This window comes from Balaenoptera musculus, chromosome 6, assembly GCF_009873245.2.
Source record: "Balaenoptera musculus isolate JJ_BM4_2016_0621 chromosome 6, mBalMus1.pri.v3, whole genome shotgun sequence".
In the NCBI taxonomy this organism is placed as follows: Eukaryota; Metazoa; Chordata; class Mammalia; order Artiodactyla; family Balaenopteridae; genus Balaenoptera; species Balaenoptera musculus.
Window position 1 is genome coordinate 82722366 of NC_045790.1, and position 25447 is coordinate 82747812.

A 25447-nucleotide genomic window follows, 5' to 3' on the forward strand; every position below is an offset into this window, starting at 1 on the left:
GCATTGGGCCCTCTGGTTAAGAAGGTGAGGAAGCATGTAGCAACATTTCTACCAATGTCTGTTTCAGATGTGAATACTCCAGTATTAAGGGTCACCCCAGCTCTGTCTAGAAAACCCTTGGGGTCAAGAGCAGTGCCTTCCCCCAAGGGCCCAGGGCCTGGAGGGAGGGGCCCCTACCTTCAGGTGCTCCATCTTTTCCTGTTGGCTCAGGAGGTCCCTGTCAGCTGCATCTGGGGGCGCAGGGGGCTGGCGGGGGAGATGCATGAAGTCCTGGGTGACCTTCTCAGAGAGTTTACAGATGACCTGCTGCTTAGCCTCGTTCTTGTCCATGAGCAGCTGCACGTGCTGCCGCAGCTCCTGCACCTCCTGCTCCCGCAGGCTCGCCGCCTGCACCAGGCTCTCCCGCTCCTGTTCCAGGGCCTCCACCCGCCTGCCCAGCTCCGCGATCTGCCGCACTTTGTGCCGCACCAGCTCCAGCCGGTCCTTGTCCTCGGCCGCTGCCAGGTACGCACTGGACACCCTCTTCTCCTGCTGGGCAGCCTCCAGCGCCTTGTGCAGGATCTTCACCAGCTCCTGCATGGGGAAAGGGAAGAGCCTGGTGAGCTCGGGGAAGGCCTGTTACGTGCCAGAGGTGAGGCAGACGCTGTCATCAGTTCTCCTAAGAGCCCTGAGAGGTGGCGGGCAACATCCCCTAGGGCATCACTGACCAGCACCCACATTCTCTTTTTCTACTCAAAAGAGTTTTAGTTGGACACATGGTTCCCCAGCAGAGGACTACATTTCCCAGCCAAGCTCATAGCTAGGTGTGGCCAAGTGTGCCCAAACCGTGCCCAAATGGGATATGAGAAATGCTGTGGGCAGCTTCTGGGTCATGCCTTCCAAACCACTGCGCACGCGCTCCCCTGGCCTAGTTCCCTTTCCTCCTGGCTGGGAAATGGCAGGAACCAGAGCAGCCACGCTGGGCTCACAAGCAGAAGTTGCATGTTGAGGATGGCACAGTCGCGCCACCAGCTCGGAACTGCACACTTCACTCTGGATTATTCAATGTCAGAGAGAAATAAACTTCCAATTTGTTTTAGGCCACAGTACTTTAAGGCTTCTGCCCATTCCCCAACTAATATATGTCTGTTTCAGAAATGAACAAACTGAGGCCCAGCAGAGTGGAATTTAACTCCAAATCATCCAGACACTGAGCATCCTGTGCTCGGTCAGTAATGAAAGCAGGGGTGGCAGCGGCGTGGCACGTGGGCATGGCTCTTCCTTCTCACCCCTGAGGCAGACATCACTCATCAACCTCAGTACTCTTTCCCGCTAAAGCCTAGCTGAGGCCTCAGAGTCCTTCTGAACATGGCATTCAAGCAGTCACTACCAATCGAGCTGAGGCGGCATTAGAGAGAAAACAAACTGGCAATCCTCACACCTCGCCACACACCCAGGGCTTCATTCAGTCCATCTGTGCCCACCCCTCAGACCATCCAACGATGCCTGCAAGGCTGGTGCAAAGAAGCGTCCAGGAGTTCAGAAGCAACGGGCTTCGATTTATTCCTTGGCAGGGGCAGCCGATCCATGTGGAAATTCAAGGTTTGGCTCCCTGTGCCTTCAAGCTTCCAACCTCCCCAGCATTCAGGGACCTGTCCTGCCCCAAAGCAGGGATGTGAATTCATTCAGGACCAGGATCAGAATATCAGAAGCCAGGCAGCCCAGCGGCCGGTCCCACGTGAACCGCAGACCTGGCAGTTAGGGCCTTTAGCTCACACTGCTGTGCTCCATGCCAGTCTCATCTGGAAAAGTGTGGTTTCCTGGAGACACATTAACTGTATGCATGTCAAAGTATTTAAATAAATGATCGGCTGGATAGGCTAAGAACAATTCCCTTTTGGAGAACTGCCCAAAATCATGACTTCATTTCAGAAGCTAACAATAAGACCAAGTTAGCATACCCCTTCCGAAACCTTCGTACTAGTGACTGTCCCTTCTCCTCCCTTCTCCGGTTCTCTCTCTTCTATCCATCCACCTAACCTTTATCAAGCACTCACTCAGTGCCAGCCCCTGGGACCCAGAGAGGGACCAGTCACAGTTCCCACACTCAAGGACCACGAAGGCTGGTGGGAGCAAAGGTGAACCACTGTCACAGAATGATTTACCGTGAGAGGGGGAAGCAAGGGTGTTTGTGGGGACTCAGGGCAGCAGGCGATGACTTCTGCCTGGGGCGGAGGCGGAGGAAGACCAGTACATTCTACAGAAAGGCGGAGCAGTTTAAACTGATCCTGAAGAATGAGGAGGGCCAGTGACAGTCAAGCAGCAGGGGGGAGACAAGGGCAGAAAGTGGGAGCTGAGGGTTGGGAGCGCTTTCCAGATGGGGCTGAGTCAACAGCTTGAGCAAAGCCTCAATGGAATGAAAGAACAGGTACGGAGCTGTGGGTCTTGGGTGTGGCAGGAAGGTGGGGAGGGGCGGGTGGCTGCAAACTGAACTGGCACGTCAGGGATTTAGAAGTTGGCTTCCCAGGGCGGTACTGACCGAGATCAACATTCTTGTGGCTGCAGGATAACTGAGAAGCCTAGACCATTTTCTGAGTCAGCTGAGATTTGGAGATTACCTGGGGTAACTGCCTGGTGAAATAACAAGTACACTTGAGCCACTGCTCAGACTTGCCCTAGCCTCAGAATCGGGGGTATCTGTCTGCCAACTTTGGGAGAGTCAACTCTGAAGCCCATTTCACTACATCAGCTGTCTCTCCCTTCCCACATCTGGCTCTCCAAATCCAAGACCAAGACACCAGCCCGGGAGGCTGTCCTCCCACCCCAGGACCCCTGCACCAGAATAAGACAGGAAGAAAGGAACCCGGGAGAGGGATGGAGCCAGAGCAGGAAGTGTAAAGTGAGGAGTGGGAATGGATCATGGATTCAGAAAACCTGGAGGCTGGATGGCCCTGGGAGACCACCTGGTTCAGTCACCCCGCTGTCACGTGGGGAGACTGAAGCTCAAGAAAGGAGAAGAGAGGACTAAAGGGACCTGGTGGATCCCCATGAGTGGGAAAACTGCAGCTAGAACAGAAGGCTCCCAACTCCAATCCTAAGACCCTTCACTTCTTCATGATGTGTAGTTAACGGATTTTGCATCGAAATGCTTCTTTGAATTTCTTTAAAAATGGGAATAACCCATGTTCATAGCAGCATTATTCACAAGACCCAAGAGGTGGAAACAACCCAAGTGTCTGTCGATGGTGAATGGATAAACAAAATGTGGCATACGATGGAATATTATTCAGTCTTAAAAAGGAAGGAAATCCCATCACATGTTAAAACATGGATGAACATTGAGGACCTTATGCTAGGTGAATTAAGCCAGTCACAAAAATGCACATATACATCAAATAGAAGTAATAAAAACAAAAAGGAAAGCTTGAATATCCCATTTTGAAGCTGCTTTTGTCCTCACAATGTGATGACGCCTCTCCAGGTCAGTCATTATCAAGCAACACTATCATTTGCAACAGTTCAAGAGTATTCCATGTATGGAGCACACAATTCCCTTCATCCCACCTCCTAGGATGGACATCTGGGTTGTTTCCAATTTCCACAATCATAAGCAATGCCTTAGGACCAAGTCTTAAAGTAGAAGAGCTGATCAAGTGATACTTTTAATACTTCTTAATTGAATCATTGTTTGGTCGATCTTAGATTTCGACAACTGGTAATAAGTTGTCATTTTAGTAAACATTTTAAAAGCCAATAAATCATTTATCTTATTAAAGTGTGGATACCTTCATTGCTCACTAGAACCAAGGTGGGCGGGTCCAACAGTGCTTGTGGAAAGAGCACTGGACTGGGAGTGCCCTGGACATGACGGCCTCTGACCCCTAAGGGGCTCGGTGCCAGCTGGGAACAGGTGAAGGAGCACTGGCTTCGGAGTTACAGAGGCCTCGGTTCCCATTCCAGATCCACTAATGTGGGTGTTTCAGAAAACTGAACCTCAGCTTTCTCGTATGTAAAATGGAGATGACGGTCCTATTCCACCAAGAGTCACTGAAAGGGTGAGAGAGAAATTGTGACAAGTGTGCCTCCCCAAGCACAGGGGCCCTCTCACCCCCCTCCCTCCAAGGCCTGTACCCCTCTCCAGGACCTGTACCCTGAAGTCTCCGGCTGGGCTTCTAGGGAAGGGAGAGGCTGCACCTTGCTCTGATCAAGTTTCCTCAGTGAATTATATGCCTTCACCAAGTAATCCTGAGTGAGCTAAGCTGGCCCCTGGCAGGGCCCGGGGGAGGGGTTCACCATTCCTGGCAGCCAACATCCCCACAAACAACAGCCCTCCACCTGTCGGAGCAGACAGCCTTCAGGTTGGGTGCAATGCTGCCGACTCTGAAAGCCTGAGCCACCAGGCCAAGCTGCCATCTGGTGCCGTCTCCCAGAGTCCAAATCTCTTGGGGGGCCAGCGCTGCAGGGGACTGGGATGGATAATGGCTTAATGGGTATTGGAATCACAGGGAGTGCATTCATTTTTTCTGAGGAGGAGTCGCGGTGCTTGTGTCTGATACTGGGCTACACTGCGAGAGCATGGAGGAGACGGCCGGGCTGTGAGGAGTCCTGGACCTGGGGAAGGAGACCAGTGCCCACGTCCTGGCTCTTCCAGCTGTGTGACCTTGGACAAGTCAGCCACCTTCTCTGAGCCCCTTGAACGTGGTGCAGCGAAGAGGGCAGAAGCTCTGGAGGCAGATAGACCAGAGCCTGAACCCTGACTCAGCGCCCAGGAGGGCATGGGCATGCAGAAGCTCTCAGAAGTTCAGTCTGTCAGGAAAAGGAGAGGATAACTGCTGTAAAGAGGAGAGACAGTGCGTGGAAGGCACCAGCCAGCACAGTACTGGGGCCACACTTCATACCAGCAGTTACTTGTGCTCACGTCTTCTCCTCACCCACTGGATGGTGAGGTCCCCAAGGGCAGGGATTTGGCCCAGTGTACCTCAGTGCCCTCCACAGCATCCAACAAGAGTTTGAGATACAAATTCTTAAAAATCGCTAAAGCTATTGGCAGTGTCTGCCTGGCTGGCTGAGCCAGGATGAGACCCCCAGTTCCCATGTCCTCTTGCAGCCTGAGGCAAAAAGGTGGCACCTGCCCACTGAAGAGACACAGGAGGGCATCTTGTAGACATGGGCCCAGGAAGTCCAGAGGACTGTTTCCCCAGCTGAGGTATTACACTTAAAAGGTCTCAGATGGAGAGCTGCTCTCTGACCAGCATTTCTGAGTGCCTGGGGTACCAATGGGCACCCCAAGATTGTGCCAGACTCCTCTGTCTTACCTCTAGGTCAAGAGTCAGTCTCTTTTTCTCCTTCTCCTCACTGGTTTTGGTATTTGGGTTGAACGTGAAACCCCACAGTTGGTCTGGCTGGGGTCCCCCTTCTAAATGTGGAATAAAGGTAAGGACGGCCTCCTTCCATCACTGCTATACCCCGCAAGCACATCTCCCAGAGCCCCTCGGGGAGGGAGGGGGGTGCTTTTACTCCTTGTAAAGCGGGAAGGAATCAACAAGGAGAGCAGGGAATGCCACAGTCACAGCCAAAATAATCAAAGCCTGCATGTTTGGGGCAGCTTTATGAATCTGGACACAGGCCTCTTCAGAAAACATGATTGTAAGTCCATATAAAGAGGAGGAGGGAATTCCCTGGAGGTCCAGTGGTTAGAACGCTGCGCTTCTACCGCAGGGGGCGTGGGTTGGATCCCTGGTCAGGGAACTAAGATCCTGTGTGCCGGGGCGGTGCGGCCATCTGGGAGATGGGTCAGAGAGCACACCATCCACTCATTTCGTGAGTCAGAAGCTAAACCCCAAGACTTGATCTCCTCCCCACTATCTGCCCCAGGATAGGGTTGAGGTCTGCTGGAAAGTGAATTAGTAAAAAAGTCCAGATTCTTTAATGTTGGAACAACTTCCTCCTGACATTTGCACTCTGACTGTAGGGGAGTTGTCAACATCCTGGGCAGCCTGTACTAATCTCCAAGAGCTTGCCTCATTTCCTGAAGAACGGAGAGTCCTCCAGAGCTGCACAGCCATGAGGGGCAAAGCAGAATGAAATCTAGGTCTCCCGGGGCCTCTCCACTTCATTTGACAATTCCTAATGCCTTAGAAGGAAAGGCCGGCCGAGTCACGGGAGGCTGCCCACATTTCCTAGAAAGGAGGGGAAGAAGCATGGAAACGACAAGCGGTGTTTACATTCTACATTGCTCTTCCTTTCCAGGTCGGGTTTGGGACTGAAGCTGTACTGATACAGGGATCAGGAAGCTGCTACAGCTCAGCTTAATGCGCTCAGCTCTCAGGAGCGGCCAGCAGCCTCATGACAGGAACGCAAAGGTGACGGAGGAAAAGAGTGATGGCTGGGCTGCTAAGTGGCATCAGAGGACACTTCACATGCTGTAAGGATATACTTGGGTGCTATAAGCCTGCAAGGGCAGGGCTGTGTCTTTTCTCACTGTTTGTTCCCCAGCACTTAGAACACTGCATGCCTGTAACAGGCCCTCAATAAAAGCTTCGTGAATAAACAAATGAATTGAGAACACATGAATGATTGAGCTTCCTCCTTCGAGGACTCTAATCACCAGCTGCTTCATTAAATGTAACCCCTGAGCTGCCAGGAATGAAGCCTCTGCTGGTTCCTGTGATAACTGTTTAGGGGCAAGAAAGGCAGAGAAGGGGCAAAACTAGGTAGGGAGAGCATTTTTCTGGACTGTGTCCTCTAAAAACAGAGCAGAAAGGAAAAGAAGAAATGTACAAAGGGGAGAATATTTAGAAGTAAATAGAGTATACCCCTTACCTCCCCAGGAGCAAGAACAGAAATAAAGCAGACAGAGATTCAGAGTAGCCAAAGCTCAAGCAAGAGAGCTTAGGCCTTCCTCTCAGAGGAAAAGGAGCCTGGGCCCTCAGTGGGGCCCATCACTAGAGTACCACAGGCACCACGCTCAGGATTTTTGGTAACAACTGTGCTGGTTTAATCACTTTTATTGTGCTAAAGAGAGCCTACTGCCCATGCTGCATCCCCCATTGCCTCCCTGCCATGTGACCCTTACTACTTCACGAGGTCACCCCTGGATGTGAACTTGATTTACTCTCTGAGTTGTAGGATTTTTGAGTGATTTTAACGTCTGTGTATGTGTGTGATCTGTTACCTACAATGACCATGTAGCTCTTTCTCTCTTAACTGCTATAATTAACTTCTCTATGAAGCCTAAATCTTCCCCCGTCACTGTCTTCTGTTGGGCCTGGCTCAGCCTGGTTTCTCTGTCCTGCACCCAGTTACCAGCTGCCAGGTCAAAGATCCCCCAGTTCCTTCGGTGGCCCCTCCCAGGGCCCTGCATGCAGATTACCCTCCTCCAAACACTGTCTGTCTTCGGGTGTGGGGTCAGATCATGCACAGTCTCCCAGGAGAGATCTGAGAGACCTGCCCTTGGTGGCCTTCTGTCACCTAGCTCGAGTGACAGTATGTCCCTGACTGATCAACAGCACAGCATTTCCAGCCACCTGCAGTTTGGCAGTTAAGGACCACAGGCTGGCTAATGCATCACATCTAGCTTGTCCAGGGGCTCCAGGCCCAGAGGGGTCCACTGGAGCCTGGGGCCTCTCTGGGGCCAGAGCTCACCTTCTGAGCCTTTAGCTCCTTGGTGAGCATCAGAACCTGCTGCTCCAAGGCCAGCACTTTCTCCTGGGCGGTTCGGTTCCGAGTGAGTCCTTCGGTGAAGAGCGGGAAGGTGTTGCTCTGGCGCTTGGCTTTCTGAATGAGATTGGCAGTCAGAGAGGACTTGGGTGTAGGCTTCAGAGAATCTGCTGGATCTTTCCCTGCTCAAGAGGAGGAACACAGAGGTTGTGATCAGCGGCTTCAGTAGTTCTCAAACTTGGGCTTGCTGCAGAAGCACCTGGAAGGCCTGGTAAAATGCAGATTGGGGGGACTTCCCTGGTAGCACAGTGGTTAAGAATCCACCTGCCAATGCAGGGGACACGGGTTCGAGCCCTGGTCCAGGAAGATCCCACATGCCGCGGAGCAACTAAGCCCATGCGCCACAACTACTGAGCCTGCGTGCCACAACTACCGAAGCCCACACACCTAGAGCCCATGCTCCGCAACGAGAAGCCACCGCAATGAGAAGCCCTCGCACCGCAATGAAGTGTAGCCCCTGTTCGCCGCAACTAGAGAAAGCCCGCATGCAGCAATGAAGACCCAACGCAGCCAAAAATAAAATAAATAAATAAATACATAAATTTATTTAAAAAAATATTTTAAAAAAATGCAGTTTGGGGACCCTACTCCCAGAGCTTTCCATTCAATAGGCCTGGGGCGCAGCTTGAGAATTTGTATTTTTAAATGTTCCTAGGTGATGCTGATACAGCTTGTGCAGGGATCATACTCTGAGAACCACTGGACTATATAAACATTGTTTACACTGTGCTGGGTCATCCAGCCCATCCTCTACTCTCTGTTCCCTACTCTCCAACCTCAACCTGCACGGGTTACCTCCTACTACCCCGCTAGTGTTTGCCAGGTGGCCATCTTCTCAGGCACGGGCCCAGGCAGGATGTATTTTTTCTTATTTCGGGATCTCACCTCCAGGCTCTGGGCGATTTTTAAAGCACACAGATCTGTCCATTGATCGGAGCACAAAATATCTGTACTCTGCATTCTTGCCCCAGTGAGTAATGTAAACTCTCATTTGATTCTAATTACAAGCTAAATTAGGAGACATATCTCCCACAGCTGAATGTCTCAAGGCTGTATCCTTTTATTTCCAGTAGAGCCTGGGTCAGCAACCAATGGCCCACAGGCCAAATTGGGCGGCCTGCTTTTGTAATTAAAGTTTTATTGGAATACAGCCATGCCCATTTATTTGTGCATTGTCTGTACTGCTTTCACTCCGCAAAGGCAGAGTTGAGTGCTTGCAACAGAGACTGTATGGCCCACAATGCCTCAAATATTCACTGTCTGGCCCTTTACAGAAAATGTTTGCTGACTGGTGCTAAATTTTCTTTTTTTTTAAAAAATAAATTTATTTATTTATTGATTTTTGGCTGCATTGGGTCTTCGTTGCTGCGCATGGGCTTCCTCTAGTTGTGGCGAGCGGTGGCTACTCTTCGTTGTGGTGCACAGGCTTCTCACTGCGGTGGCTTCTCTTGTTGTGGAGCACAGGCTCTAGGCGCGCAGGCTTCAGTAGTTGTGGCATGCAGGCTCAGTAGTTGTGGCTCGCGGGCTCTAGAGCGCAGGCTCAGTGGTTGTGGCGCACAGGCTTAGTTGCTCCACAGCATGGGCTCCGGACCAGGGCTTGAACCCGTGTCCCCTGCATTGGCAGGCAGATTCTTAACCACTGCGCCACCAGGGAAGTCCCTAAATTTTATTCTTAAATCCAATGTTAGAGAATCACTCACCCAGACCGCCTTGTCCTGCCCTACCCTCAGCCTGTGCTTTAGGGCTCTGCCATCAGCCTGCATCAAGGGACATGTAATGGTCTGATTATATGGTCAAGAGACTGAGAATTTTGATCACAGGGCACATACACATTATGTCCGTTATGAGGCCCCAATATAAATTCTTCTCAGCTCTCAGGGCTAGCTTTGCTTCTTTCAAGAAAATATGTGTTTATAGTCTTACGGACACTGGAAATAACCTAACCACTTGCCTTTCCCTCTTTGCCTTGGCTGCTGAGAAGCTCAGAGCCACGTTTGCTGCCCACCTTTGGTACACTGCAGGATTTTTTCTTGAGCCTATCTAAATTTCCTAACTCAAATTACTCATTTATCTTCCCCCTGATATACATTGTAGTAAGTCACACCCAGTTCTTTTGGGACTATGATGTTAAAAATAAGGATGTGGTATGAGATCCCAGGGGAGGGGACAGGGCTTGCAGGACAAGCTGAATGACTTAGCAACTTTCTTCTGGGGACCAGGCCAAGGGCCAACCAAATAGTCTTGAGCAGATAAAAAACTGCTCTAGTAGGTGACAGGAACCAGAAACTCCTTGGCCTTGCTGAGTACAAGAACAGAACGGTCTTGTTTCAGGCTTAAAAGAAATCTGGTTGAGCCAGGTACGAAGCAGCCTGCAGAGCTCAGAGGAATGCAATGCTTCTTTCCCTTTCCTGCCACGGGATCTAAGAGAGCAAGGAGGCTCCCTGGAGCCCTGCACGCTACTGTCCACCAACCCTGAGGGCAGGCAGGGTAGGATCACTGTGCCCATCTTGCAGTTGGGAAAAACGGAGGCCTAAGACAGTGGTTTTCAATCAGCGCCCTAGGATTTCGTGGGATCGCCTCAAGGGCTGGCTGGGAAGGGAAGAGGGTGGGGCGGGAGGGGCTGAGGGGGAGCCTAGACTCCCAACCCTGCCTCAACTCTGCTTTTATTTGCTTTGTGTATCAGATTTTGTTTATGGGGACACGGTTTCATGGCAATAAAGAGGTAGTTTGCAAAGTCACTGACTCAGAAAAGAGGCTTCAGGCAGGAATATGGGGCCAGACTGTTTGGTCTGAATCCTATTCTGTTACTCACTGTGCAGCTGTGAGCGAGTCATTCCTCACATCCGTTCCCAGTTCCCTCAGTTATTAAATGAGGAGAACAGTATTTACCGCTCAGGTTGTTGTAAAGACTAAACAGGTTAATGCACGTAAAGCGCTTCGTGCATGTGGATGAAACTTGAAAAGATTCTGCTGAGTAAAAGACGCCAATCACAGAGGACTACATATTGTAGATTCCATTTATATGCAATGTCCAGAACAGGCAAATCTACAGAGGCAGAAAGTAGATTAGTGGTTGCCTAGAGCTGAAGGGAGGTGGAGACTGGGACTGATGGCTGAGGGGTACGGGGTTTCTTCTGGGGGTAATAAAAATGTTTTAAATTTGATTATGGTGATGGTTGCACAACTCTGTGAAGATACTGAAAGCCACTGAATTGTATGTTTCAAAGGAGTGAATTGTATGGTATGTGAATTATAGCAGAATGAAACTGTTACCAAAAAAAAAAAAGGCTTAGAGTAGCCCTGGCACAAAGTACCTGCTACATGTAAGTGTTAGTTCTATTATTATTATTGATTAGATACAGTACTGATCTTCTCTTGGGCTGTTCATCGTGATCTGTGGGGCCTCATCAGGCACTGCTCCAAAGTGGTGCTTTTTCTAGAGTAATTTCTACACAGCCCAGGGGTCCTCTCTACCATAAGACCCCTCAGTGCTGCCTTAGCCAGTTTTCTCCCAACTGTTTCTACATAGTTAAAACATGTTTTAAGGGCATTTATGCTAATTTCAAAGCTGCCAAACCCCCCCGATGGTATGGGTCACTAATATTTTGTAAAGAAATAAAGTGCCGGGCTTCCCTGGTGGCGCAGTGGTTGAGAATCTGCCTGCCTATGCAGGGGACACGGGTTCGAGCCCTAGTCTGGGAAGATCCCACATGCCGCGGAGCGACTGGGCCCGTGAGCCACAATTACTGAGCCTGCGCGTCTGGAGCCTGTGCTCCGCAACAAGAGAGGCCATGATAGTGAGAGGCCCGCGCACTGTGATGAAGAATGGCCCCCACTTGCCGCAACTGGAGAAAGCCCTCACACAAAAACGAAGACCCAACACAGCCATAAATAAATAAATAAATAAATAAAATATTAAAAAAAAAAACCACAACTTTAAAGTGCCATGTCATAGAGGGGATGAATACCTTGAGGTCATTTGTTCTGCTTCTTCAGGTAGATCTGATTTTAATCATCCCAGAAAAGCATTTTTATATCCTTTCCTTATAAATTAAAAAAAAAAAAGGAAGAAAGAAAAAGCGACAGATATTTTCCCTTATTACTTCAAGAATCATTGCTTGGTGTTTCAGTTTGGGAAGATGACAAGCGTTCTGGAAATGGATGGTAGTGATGGTTGCACAAGAACGTGAATGTACCTAATGCCACTGAATTATACACTTAAAATTGGTTAAAGTGGTAAATTTTGTTATGTATTTTTACCACAAGTTAAAAAAAAAAAAAGAAAAGGAAAGAAAGAAAGAAAGGAGGGAGGGAGGAAAGAAAGAGAGAAAGAGAGAAAGAAAGAGAGAAAGAAAGAGTGAAAGAAAGAAAGAATGAATCATTACTACCAGACCCATGGAAGCCCAGGAGGAGTGACCTGGAGAGTTCCATCTTTGACGCACAAAAGCACGGATGTTTGTTCATGGGGAGGAGAGAGGCACCCACTCAGTCTCTGAAGGCAGCTCAGACGAGGCAGAGGCTCACCCGGGGCGCTGAGGTCAGCAGGCGAGGGCTGCTCCTCCCTCTGGGGCTCCTCGCTCAGTGGAGAATCTTCTCCTGGGGGTCTGTGGCCTGTTCCTTGGGTCTGCTTGTTGCCCCGGATGTTGTACATCGTGTTTCTGAAAGGAAAATAGAGGATCATGGGGCTGACAGCCCTGCTATCTTGCCCACTACCCTTCCCGCTGCCACTGCTGGCGCTCAGGCCGCATCTCCACCCCGGTCATGACTTGATCAGTCTGCCTGACTGCAGGCACCCTGCAGGAGGCAACCCATCTGAGCCTCTCCCATCACCCTTACCCTTCTCCTTTCCATTTTTCATCATGCATATCACCTTCCATACGCAGTATTCCTTGTAAACAATACAAGCTTGACTCTTCTGCCTCCAACCCCACTGCTGGAACATAAGCTCCATGAGGGCAGGGGCATTTGTCTGCTTTGTTCACTGAAATGGATTTGCCAAACTAACTTTCCCGAAACCTTCACCTGGTCTTATAACTACCTGGCTTAAAAATCACCAGTGGCTCCCTACTTTGCTGAGAAAAGTTCCAAACACCTCCTGGCCTCTTGCTCCCCTTGCTTTCTTTCCCTGCTCAGACCTGTTCTCTCTGTAGCCTTCACTGATCACCTCACAGCCTCCAAGCTTATTGCACTTCATGCATGGGTCACTCTTTGACCAAGTACTTGTCTAGACTGAGTAGTGGTGTCTTTTCTTCAAGAACTGGGCACTAACCTACCTGCATGCCTACTGGCACCTGGCACTGGGTCACATGTGCCCAGAGTACAGACTCAATAGATGTTTGTTTTGCAGGAAGGAACTAGGTAGCACCAAAGGCTGGCCTGGCACCACAGACCACAGAGAAGTTCATGAGTTGGATGAAGAGGCAGTTCAACTGAGTTTATTTTCCCTTTGCAAAGGTATAAAAGTAGACATATTCCAAAACTAATAACAAGGAAGAAAAAATGACTAAAGAGTTCACTAGGTCAGTGTTTTTCAAACTGCAGGATGTGAGCCATTGGTAGACTGTAAAATCAGTTTAGTATCACGACCAGCATTTTAAAAAAATGGAATGGAAAATATCAGAATGCGCCCCACTTACAAAGGATTAAAATTTTGTGAATTACATATATGTGTATTGAGACATATAATAAGATGTATTTCTTACTGGTCAACAGTTTGAAAAACACTGCAGGAGGAGGTCAATTACCTAAAGGGCAGCAATAGCGTGGCCAGAAAACAAAAGGATGAAAAAGTCTGTAGACTTGTGATGGAGTCCTGGCTTTGCTCTATCATCCCTCCGTGTGATGTATACGTCTAGCAATATGGTGGACAAAATACTCTGAAAAACCCTTGTTCCACAAGCACCTAGATGCTAGATAAATGCAAAACATATTTCAAAAATATTTAGCTGAATTCTCAGAAAAGGAAGGGAAAATCCCTAGGGACTAAACACAAAAAAGGAGTTGAAACTCAAGTGGGAAGTAAAGAGGAAGATGAATATATAGATTAAATTACTTTTCAGCAAATATTTACCCCTTCCCCTCCACCTCCACAGGAGCAGAGTACGGCCCCCTCCTCCTTTTGATTTTGGGCACAGCCATGTGACTTGCTTTGGCCAAAGGGATGTTGGCAGATATAATGTAAATATAGGCTTAAAATGTGCTTGCACGTAGGGCTTGCCCTCTTGAAGAACATGCCTCATAACTGCTGGTCCATGGAACGTGAGAAATATGTGGAGGAAACCTACATCTTCCCAACGGCTTGGAGCCAAGACCAGGTGAACCTAGCCTGTATCACGTGAACCCAGATGTGCAGGAAATGAATGTTTATTATTACGTGACACTGAATTTTGAAGTGTTTGTTTGCAGCATTATTATTATGAAAGTTGGCTAGGACATGAGTTTGTCCAGGGATCAACTGCTTTTTTTAAATTTGAGATATAATTGACATGTAACATTATATTAGTTTCAAGTGTACAACATATTGATGTAATACATATATTTATTGCAAAAGGATCACCACAGTAAGTCTAGCTAACACCTATCACCACACATAGTTACATTTATTTTTTCTTGTGATCAGAAATAAACTGTTGATACCAGAAACCTAGAGCCTTGGTTGCAAAGGAGGAAAGAAAACAAGGTTTTGGACCCATGCAAAGTATGAAGTTAAAACTGAAATTCTTACATAAAGCTGAGATTCATGAAGGTCCATGCCCTCTGTGAAGTTAGAAAAAGAAGCCTGCTGGCAAAATTAATATAAGGAGAGTCTAGGTGAAGGCTCTGGGTGTTCAAAACATTACCTTTGTGTGATTTTGGTTATTAGGATAATATTGGCCTTATAGAATGAATTGGGAAATGCTCTTTCCTCTTTTTCTTGGGGGGAGTGGTGGTAAAGTTTGTGAAGAGTTGGTATTAATTCTTCTTTAATGTTTGGTAGACTTCACCAGTGAAGTTATCCGGTCCTAGGTTTTTGTGTGTGTGCATGTGTGTGTGTAGGTGGGGTGGGGTGTAATTTTTTGATAACTAATTCAATCTCTTTACTTGCTACAGGTCTATTTAGATTTTCTATTTCTTCTTGAGTCAGTTTCAGTAATTTGTCTTTCTAGGAATTTGTCCATTTCATCTAAGTTATCTAATTTATTAGCATAGGATTGTTCATGGTATTCCCTTATAAACCTTTTTATTTCTGTAAAGTTGGTAGTAATGTCCCCTCTCTTGTTCCTGACTTCAGTCATTTGAGTCTGCTTTCTTTTCCTGGTCTTTCTAGATAAATGTTTGTCAACTTTGTTAATCTTTTCAAAGAACTATCATTTGATCTTAAGCTTGTTTTTAAAACAAAATGCAGTTTTTTGGTATAGTTGGGTCCCGAATAGGAAAAGAGTGAGATTGTACTTTAATGGAGAGTACAGATGACTGATGGAAGGTAAAATTAATCAATTAAACTTAGAACAGAGAAGAAATTAGAACTCAGCACTCCTAACACCTGACCTTGAATAAGGAGCCCTGACTCCTTGGGCTAGTCATTTCCTCTTCTTAGTTCTTACTTTACCCATCTAAAAATAAAAGGGTGGTGGTCATATTAATATGAATGATGACCATGAGAGGCACTATTTACTGAGTATCACTCTGTGCTGGGTCTTGTGCTGAGCCCCATTACATGGATCTCACACACCATAAGCCACATGATTTGGCAAGGACCCTGGGGCACATCCCTACAGTCAGGGGCATTGGCTGGGTGGGGTGACCATTATTGCTGCCCCTACTTCCCCTTGTCCAGGGGCTGCAGCCTCCCCAGTATGTCCAGGGCCTCACAAGCAGTCAGTCCTGGGGTGTGGGAAGGCATAGAAACCCCAACTTCAGGGCAGCAAAGATCATTATAAGCCCTAGCACACGTCCCCTCTGAGGATGGGCAGCTCACTAACTACTGTCACAGCCCAGGTGGCCATTACCCAGCCAAACTACTGTGCTTGGAAGAGGCATCTCCATTTCATAAATGTATTGACTTTGCTTGGAGCAGTTCATGGATCATTTTCTGTGTAGGTTTAGCTCTAGGTCTTAAAGGCGTGGTCAGCATGGGAGTAGTGGTCATAAGGACTTGTTCTGGAAAGATAGATAACCTTGGGCAGGACATTTATCCTCTCTGAGCCTGGATTTTCCCATCTGCAATGGGATGAGGAACATATCCACAACAAACAATGACTGGGCCCTTGCATGGGCCAGGTCTAAGATAAACCCTAGGAATTCAACTCATCTAATCTTCACCCACATGCATTTAACTCTTTTACTCCTCACAACAGCCCAATGAAGTAAGCACTATTATAATCTCCACTGCACAGTGAGAACTTTGATTTGGAAAGGATAGGTAACCAAAGCCACAGAACGAGCAAATGGTGGGGCTGAGCAATAGACCTGGATGTCTAATCCATGGTCTGAGAACTTAACCATTAGATACCACTTCACAGGTTTGTCCAGACATCTTGTTGAGAGTGTAAGGCACCTAGCACAGTGTCCTTCCTCGAGTATGACCTGGGCTCATGGCAGACCCAAGAGCAAGCACCAAATTCCGCCAGGGAAAGGGGGTGCAGGAGACATAGGGCAACCCTGGTCTTTCCGGGGCTGTCAGCAGCCAGGGCACTTGCAAAACCGTCTCACATTTTCTGTGGGTTATGACACGTAAACGACTGATCCTCGAAAACTTCCTTCCTTTCTCGGTCTCTGCAGGTTCTCGGTTCTGCTTCTGTTGTTGGGTGGCCATCATTAGGCACGAACCTGGCTTAATCTTGGTGAGACCACCCTGGACACACACTGGCTGGGTGGCTGGGCTTCTCAGGTCCCCTCTCCCCACAGCAGGCTCCCCATGTACCCAGTTCCCTCCAGCTCCTCCCAAGGGAAGATCCCCTGCAGGGCGCCATCCTTGTCCTCTCATCCTGGGGGGCTCAACCACGTCCCACACCCCCCAAGTCTCTCTCTCCGGCTCAGATCTCTCTCCTGAGTTCTAGGCCTTTCCATCCAAATGTCTGTGGGGTAGTTCCATCTCTAGCCAGTAGACCCTAAAGGACACTCATCATATTTTCCCTAAAACCTGCTTCTCTCCTGAGAACGGCATCACTCTCCTGCTAGTTACCCAAGCAAATTCAAACACTGAAGCCAACAGAGAGAAATGCTATGCTTGAGTCACACAGAGGCGGGGTCGCTAATCTAAGTCCAGGGAACAATCTATTCTGCTTTCTAAGAGGTCCCAGTTTGTCTGAGGTCCACACAGAAAATAAGCACCCAAACAGGATCAGTGTTAGGTACAGTCTGAATTCCCAAAAGCTTCCATCCCTTCAATTAGAGCAACAATAATAGCAGCAGAATAATATTTAAGTGCTTACTGATCCCCAAGCACAATTCTAAAGCAGTTTACATGTATTAACCCATTTATAACCCCCCCACCCCCGCCCCACCGCAAACACACACACACTAATCTTGTAAGGCAAATACTGTTGTATTTACATGTACGAATAATTTAAGTGAAGCACAGAGAAATCAAACAACTTGCCAAGGGTGGAACAGCCCACGACTGGTGGAGCCAGGATACAAACACAGGCAGTTTGGCCCCAAAGCTCAGGCCATAGTGTTATCTTCTTATGAACTATTTAAAACAAAGCCTGCCAGTGGGAAATATAAATTGTATATATCACACATTATTAGATGAAAAAGAAGCTAAGATGTAATCGACGTACAGTAAATTACACATGTGAGAAGTGAATAATCTGATGCATTTGACATATGTAGACATTTGTGAAGCCATCACTCCATTACATTGAATATGATCTCAATTATGCATATATGTATATAGAAAATGTGAAGAAAGTGATGCTAAGAACGCTTGTCTGGGTGAAAGGACTATGGGTAATTTTAAATTTATATCTTTCTAGATGTTTCTAACTTCCTACAAAGAAGGTGTATGACTTTAAAAATCAGAACAAATGTAGTATTTTAAAGTAATGATGTAATGAATTGAAAATAAAGCCCCTAACCCCGAACCCAAGTCCACCTTCCTGCAGGGGAGTCACACCAGATCACTGTAAGCTCCAAAGAAGGTGCTGCCTGCAGCCTGGCAGGCCCCTCAGCTCCACTGCACTTACTGTATTTCAGTTCCCAGGTGCTTGAGGGAGATATTCTGAAGGGCCAAGGGCATAGCAGGGACCGGCTGCAAGGCAGCTGCCATGCCCACAAGCCCAGTAGGCGTTTTCACGGGACACAGGAACTCCTCTAGCTCCGCCTCCTCTTGCTCTGGGGAACAAAGAAAAGGAAAATCATCCATGCTGGGGTCGGGTCACTGCACTTAGAAAGACTAGACAGGGTGGAGACTGGAGAGGTGGGGCAGCTGTCTCCAGACAGCTAATCCAGGGCCTGCCAGCTTGCTCAGGGCTCCAGGAATGTCTTTCTGGGGAAGGTTTCGCAGGGGCCCTGGGTCCAGGAGGGTGTGGCTTGCTGCGGGACGAGAAGGGCTTCAGAGGAGAAGCCTACACCGTGGCTTCCTGTGTCTCCCCGCAGCGTCCTCAGGAGACTGGCGCCTGGTCATTATGGCAACCATGCCCACAGCAGGGGCTGGCCCAGAAGAGGCCCGCTGAGTGTGCTGAACCAAAGCCATTCTTCTGATAACCTGGTTCTTCTGATTTCAGGACACTCAGGAATTCTGTCTTCGGGAGGGTTTCTTGTTGCTTCTAGATTGAGGCGGAGCCGGCAACTGTGTCAGCTCAGGCTGCAGTTTCCCGCACAGCCAGGGCTGTTGGCTCTCCCGCAGATAGGAGTGGAGGGTGAGTAGAAGTGCAGAAGCAAAAGCAAACAAACCCTTCCCCAAAGAAAGCCCTTACAAGCATAAAACACCTAGAAGGTTCTCTGGGAAAATTACAGATGAGTATCATAAACCATAAAAAGGAGCATTTACTATGACAGTTAACAGTGTGCAGGTACACATATAATAACTGTATTATCAGGACAGTTCCCACACATTGAACACTCACTAGGTACCCGGCATTCTGCTCAGGGCTTTACATTCCTTTCCTCATTAATGATAAAATTCAATGTATTCGCTCACACATTCACTCAACAAATATCCAATGTGCCTGGCAGGGTACCAGATACTTGGGACGCAGGTGACAAAGACATGGCCCCCACCCTTGAGGGCTAGGGGGCAGAGACTGACAAGGACGCTGTGATTAGAACACAATGTAACCATCCGCAAAAAGTGTTGAGGGCTCACAGAGAGTCCAGCAGGCAAAGTCCCAGAAGGCTTCCAAGAGGAGGCTGGCAAAAGGAGGAGGTGGCAGTGGAGCTTGGCCACAGAGAGTAAGCAGGAATTCGCCAGGCAGAGAAGAGGGGGCAGGGACGCCTCTGGTGCTGCTGAAGTGCACAGCACGAGGCGGGCACTGGGGGAGCAGGCAGAGGTGAGACGAGGAAGGATGAGGCCTCAGTCTGGTGCTAAAAAGCTGGGACTGGGCCTGGGACATGGAGGGCGGCCACGGAAGCGGGGTGGGGCTCAGGCGCTCATTTGAGAAAGCTCGCTCGGGCTGCAGTGAAGAGGTTGGGTCTGAGGTGGCAGGCTGGGACATGGGGACACTGGAGAGGAGACTACTGTGGTTTTCTAGCTAAGAGTTGGGGCCTGACCCAAGGCAATAGCAGTGAGGGCCTAGATCTGACGTGTAGGCCAGAGGGTAGACATGGCCAGCCCAGGTGACTGGACCAGCTATCTGAGATCCAGGAAGGGGCAACTAGGTAAATGAAGCCCATTTACTGAGGGAAGGAAAAGTGGGGAGAAGGGTAAGGGCAGATGAGCTCAGTCTGTAAAGCATCCGGGTACCAGGGTCTAGCCACAGGTTCTGCCCTCGCCCATTGGGCTTCCCTGTCAACTGAGGGTGAGGAATGTTAGACACACTGCAGCTCGGTGGGTGGTCTGTCTCAACTGTGAAACCTGCTGGTCACAGTGCTGGCTGCAGCATGGGGGTAGGAGGGTATGAGCTCCCGGACTCCTCCATGCTGGGATGTTTTAGGATTTGGGATCATGTGGGCCACCTGGAGGGGGTGAAGCTTCTGCCCACGGCAACACTGGGGATAAGATCACGGATCTACCCAACTCACAGCACAAAAGCATTTATGTAAGAAGCAACAACAATAACTGCATTTTCTCATTAACCTTCCTCACAGCAACTCTGTGAAAGTTTCATTTCTTGAGATCTTCCCGTAATTGTCATCATCATAAAAGTAACTGACATCTACTGAGCTCTAACAATGTGCAGGCATTGTTCCAACCCTTTAAGGTGTAAGGATTCATTTAATCCTCATAATAACCCTAAGGAGTAGGTATTCTTTATAAACCTCATTTTACAGGAAAGGAAACTGAAGCTCAGAAAGGTTAAGCAACTTGCCTAAGACTGCACAGGATTAGGATCTGAGCCCAGCCAGCCTGGCCTCAGAGCCCATATTCTTGCCCTTGATGCTATACTATTGCCCTAGCTCATCCTGAGTCACATCCCTGGCTCTCTGCTTCTTTAGCAGAGGGGTCCTCCCACTCACTCCCAAAAGGAGGGTAAAGGCTTGGTCACCAAGAGCCCTGGGTGTGTGGGCAGGAGGCAAGCCCGTTGGGTACCTAGCTCGAGGCGCAGGGCGGGCCCATTCCCAGCCAGGGCAGCGTCAGGGACGGCGGGAGGTGCAGGCGGGCTGTTGTGGAACTCCCAGCGCTTCATCTGCAGCTGCTGCAGCCAGTATAGCATCGCTTGCTTGGTGGCGGCCTGAGAAGCACAAGGGTTAGTTGGCAAGGCCCCGTGCCCGCATGGTGGCACTGGGTGTAGGATGCGGGAAGGTCATGGGAGGCTTGGCAACTCTCTCCTTCCCAGAAAAAAAAAAAATTGTCACTGCGGATGACACCTCTGAAACACCACATGCTTCTTGGCAACAGAAGACAATCGGGCTCTGATCTCCCACTCAGAGGTTCCTTAACCTTTCTGGGCCTCAGTTTTCTCATCTGTCCTACGGTGATGATAACACTCATTTCACAGGGTGGTTATGAGGGTGATATGAAGTAAGGAAGGTAAAGTGTCCAGCATAGCTCCTGACATGCAGTAGGTGCTCAAAATGTGCTCACTGGATAAAAGAATTTGGAGGTGTTAAGAGAGAGGGAGAGAGCTTTGAAATTCTGACCTGGCTGGGGCCCTAGTAGCATCATTACCTCCCTGTGTGACATCTCAGTGTCCTAGCTGACTTTGTGGAATGGGGAGAATCTCTCCTGTTTTGGGGATGATGTGATTGGGGACTGGAAAGCCATATGCACACAACATTGTGGCACCCTCCAGGCAGCCCACATGAGGTATGGTTGATGCTGGTCATTAGTCTCCCAGCACTGGATGGTCCACATACCTACTCTCACTTCCATTATGTTGCCGGATCCTCCACTGGGGAGGCAGGGCGGGAGTGATCGGCCCCTTCCATAGATGGAGAAACTAAGGCTTTGAGGTCGCCCAGGCAGGTGGTGGCAGAGCTGGTCCCAGAACCCGGGTCTCCCACTTCTAGACCAGAGATTTGTTTTAATTTACAGCCAGGAGATCGTGACTTACATAGAGAAAGCCTAGGATCGGTTGGGCTGCAGAAGCTGGGCAGCTCGCTGGGAGTGGATGGTGAGCCTCACAGAGCTGCCCACAATCAAGGCCATGCGAGAACATCAGCAGGCAACCAGGGCAAGCCCCCTTCTCAAGAGGACCACGGTGAGGTGTGCACAAGGCTAGGGGGCTCCCTGAAAGAGGCCCTCGGCCTGTCATGGAGGTATCAAATCAGATAAAATGATGCCCACCATTCTTCTCTTTCTATATACTTTCCCTGAGAGACCTCAGCCCCTCCCAGGGCTTCACCATGACTTTGTGCTGACAAGCTCCCGCCCATACCCGAAAAGCCCATTTTATTAATTCATTGGACAGGTGTATATTGAGCATCTGGTATACGTGTCAGGGACTGTGGAAGGCACTGGTGAGCCCACACACACGGCCCTATCCTCTTGGAACTTAAGAGTCTACTGAGGGGGACATATAACTATATACCCTGTGGTTTCCTCATCCTGGGTTCCCTCCTGTCAGTGACTGCCCCAACCAGGCAGTCAGCCAGTTACACAAGCCACCCTTGACCCCTCCCTCACATCCTTAGCCACCCCCATTTGTCTCCCTCCCCACTGCTACAGCTCTAGCTCGGCCGTCATTCTCTCCTGACCACTTCCTGATGGACTCCCGAAACACAGCCTGGCCTTCTCCTAACTTGTTCTCTACCCAAAAGCCAGACTGACCTTTCTCGACATTCTAATCTCACAGTGCTTCCTTGCTTAAGGCTCTGACAATTTCCCACAGCCCATAAGACAAAATCCAAGCTCCCTGGCCTCACAAATGCCCTGCCCCTGGGCCTCTGCTCTTCCACTCCATCTTGTGGGCCCCTCTGTACCCAAGGCTCCTGGGATTTGCCTGGACATTCCAGGCTGTACCATGTTTTCCTATGTTTACTCATGCGGCTCTCTTGGCCTGGAATATCCTTCTCCCTCTGTCTGCTTGTAGAAAACCGATTTTCTCTTTCAAGCGTCAAGGTGTGGTCGCCCCCTTCCCACCCCACCCCCACTCTGGCCCATGAGGCCCTCTCTGGAGAGCCCCACCTACTCAGTGGAACAGACCCTTCCTGTCACGGCACCTTTCTGGAATAGACTTATCATACTGTCCTTACAGAACATTTTACTGCGCATGCCAGTCTCCCTGTCGGTCTCTCACAAGACCTTAAGTGGTTTGAGCCCCAGGGGGCAGGTCTGATTTTGCGCCACACCCCAGTGCCTAGCACAGTGCCAGGCACACACACGGATCAATGGAATAGTAAAAGGCACATTAGCGACCCTGTAGACAGCATTCAATGTGTGGGAGCAGACACATGACCCATAAGCCATGTAACCCTAAAATGCCTGCCCTCCTGGCCTGGAATTTCTAATTTGCATTATTTTTGCTGATCCCCCCCACCCCCCAGCCTGGTCACTAGCCTGGCCCAGACAGTAAAGTGGAACTAAAGCTGTGGGCTACATCCAGGGGGCTCAAGAGATGCCCAGTTGGCTGGAAGTAGGGGTGGAGGTGTGGGAAGACAGGGTAGGGGGCCAGGGAGGAGGCAGTCTTCTGGCACACTCTCCTCTGATGATTGTGAATTCTAGAACTCTTAGCCCACACCTGTCTTTCCAGTTAAGTTCTAGGGCACTTCCTCTTGACATGACATGAACTTTCTGACCTTGGTTCTATCACTATGTGTGTTCATTCAACAAATATTTATTGAGGACCCACTAGGTGCCAGGTTGTATTCTAGGCACTGAGATTAATTCAGGAACTTGTAGGTGCCTGTGATGTGCCAGGTGCTTACACACCCTGTTATAAATCTCACAAACTATCTAGGTACTAAGAGGTTAACTTGCCCAGAGTCACACAGCTAGTAAGTAGCTGATGTAGAATTTGAATCCAAGCCTGTCTGATTTCAAAGCACATGGCCTTTGCACTGCTTCAGGCTTTCTCAGTTAAATATGATAATAAAACAAAACCTACTGATGAGAAAACAGATTTAGACGTGCATCAATGAACAATCTAGGTTGATCAGTGAAACCTAAGTATTTATCTCCCAATCTCTGCCAACGTTTTCTTAGCATTCACTCCCTTTGGCCACAACATCAAGAAAAGTAATTCAGGATCCGGGCCTTGAGAGAGGATGGCAAAGCTCATATCTTGACTATACTTCAGCCCCAAGTAAGAAAGTTAAGGTAACAGCATTGTTAGCCACACCTAAAAGTAAAAGTTTTGACACAGTACTGAGAAGTAGAAAAGCTATGGGATTCCAAGTGTGGGCTACACCACTTTTTAGTTGTGTGACCTCGGACCAGTCACTTCATCTCTTTGTGACTCAGTTTCTTGATCCGTAATATGGGTCCATCATCCCGGGTTTTGTTGCGGGAACCCAATGAGGAAGTGGGTGTGAATGTGCTTTGGAAAGTACAAAACCCTGGGCACCCAGGGTTCACTGGGCTGATCAGGGTCGGTGATGATCGTAAGTTTACTGTGACCACCCACCTGCGCCCTGCTGTGCCCTGGGATCTCATCCCAGCTGAAAAGGAAAAAACTGCTCCATTTACCTTCAAGGTAATAATCCGGCTGGGAGTCTTGATTTCGAAAGTCCCCTCCTCGGCGTCCGCCTTGCAGTCAAAGACTGCACTGGAGAGGTCGATACTGTCCAAGGGATTTGCATCCTGCGCGGTCCGCGAATAATACAGGTGGCATTTCCTCTCGTCGTAGAAGAACCAGCGGGATTTCCAGCCCCGGATGGGCCCTTTGCCGCCAAACTTACTTAAATATCCACAGAGTTTCTTGGGGGCCGTCTCCAGGGGCCGGGCGCAGCCTTCCGACTCCTTGGGAGGCAACACGTCGGGGTCCCTGGCCAAGTCGGCAGGCTCTTCGGACCCGGGTACGGGGGAACTAGACTCCGCGGGTTTCTCCTGGGTGCTCTCCATTGCCGAGGGACTGGAGGTCGGCGGCCCAACTCCCGTCAAATCTCGGAAACTCAGGTGACACCTTCCAAGAGGGAGGTTTCCGGACAGGGGCGGAGCCAGTGGTGACCCGCCCCCAGGAGACGACGGAGGGACCCGGCTGGCTGCGGTGTGTGCGCCTCCTTGATGGAAAGCCTAGTAGGGGCTGCTGGCTACGCCCATCCGAACCTCTCTGCAGCCAGGACACGCCCCCTGCCGGCTCCTCCCACTCCGCCTTCTTCCGGCTTTTCCTCCGTGCCTATCCGCCATCTTTACTGGGGGCACCTTCGGGCGTGAGGCGGTCCTCAGGTTGAAGGCGTGGTGACCCTGAGCTAGGTTAACCGGCGAAAGGGAAGCTGGAAGAGACGTCCGTCCCCGACTACGCTGCTCTGGTAACTCGCGTAATGACGTGGATGGGTGGTCTCTTCTCGCGCCTTATGGGCCTCCCGCCTTTTTTCCCCAGGTGCCGCTCGGGTCACCGTCGGACGGCGGACCGCGCGGCCATTAGTTGAAAGGGACGCCCGGCTCGGTGACGCCACTTCCGGCGCCGCTCAAAGCGCGCGTGGCTCGTGAGCGCTGCCAGGGGCTTATTATCTGCGGGGCTAATTTAGCACCCCCGTGACTGAGCTCTGACGGCGGCGGCTTCTGCTCGCTCGGTCCCACCTCCCGCTCGCCTCCTTCCCTGGCTGCTCGCGTTATATGGGGTGCCCGGGCCCGGCTGCTGCCCTTCTGGAATCCAGTGCCTGGACGGAGTTGGGCTCAGTAAATTGGGTAAATAAACAAATATGTATCTAGGCCCTGACAAGCTCGGTCAATTTCATGCCTCATTCTACCTCTTGTCCTTAAGTTTCTCCCCTTCCCTTTTGTCTTAGGCGCATCCCTCTACTTGGGCTGTGGAGCCCGTTTCCTTCCACCTCTTTAGGGGCATCACGGTTCTCCTCCAGCCCTTTCTTATCTTCGCTCCCTTTAGCTTCTCCCCCTCTGCAGTCCTTAAAATTCTCATTGTTGGGGGGCAAATTATGCTCAGAGACTGAGATTGTCTTTGCCAGTAATTTATTTAACACCGGTTAACTGCAGGAATTATCATTTATAATAGTATTTCACAAGTCAGTAGCATACAGGATAATAATGTCTTTTAACAAGCTAATA

General features: G+C 49.5%; 1 protein-coding gene across 6 annotated transcripts in view; it reads right to left on the minus strand.

The window, feature by feature from the left end:
* Positions 1-24403, minus strand: part of TBC1D2 (TBC1 domain family member 2) — a 41909-nt gene extending 17506 nt beyond the window's left edge. For 3 of the 6 annotated variants that reach the window (XM_036854578.1, XM_036854580.1, XM_036854583.1), the window contains exons 1-6: positions 23909-24403; positions 20372-20513; positions 17868-18015; positions 12184-12356; positions 7624-7820; positions 178-573 (exon numbers count right to left, since the gene is read on the minus strand). In XM_036854578.1, coding sequence (XP_036710473.1) covers positions 178-573; positions 7624-7820; positions 12184-12356; positions 17868-18015; positions 20372-20513; positions 23909-24283 — 1431 coding nt within the window. In that variant the 5' untranslated portion in view covers positions 24284-24403. Of the gene's footprint in view, positions 1-177; positions 574-3764; positions 3917-7623; positions 7821-12183; positions 12357-17867; positions 18016-20371; positions 20514-23908 lie in introns of those variants that run through there. The other 3 variants (XM_036854579.1, XM_036854581.1, XM_036854584.1) reach the window with 3 other exon arrangements.
* Between the last annotated feature and the right edge of the window lie 1044 nt (positions 24404-25447).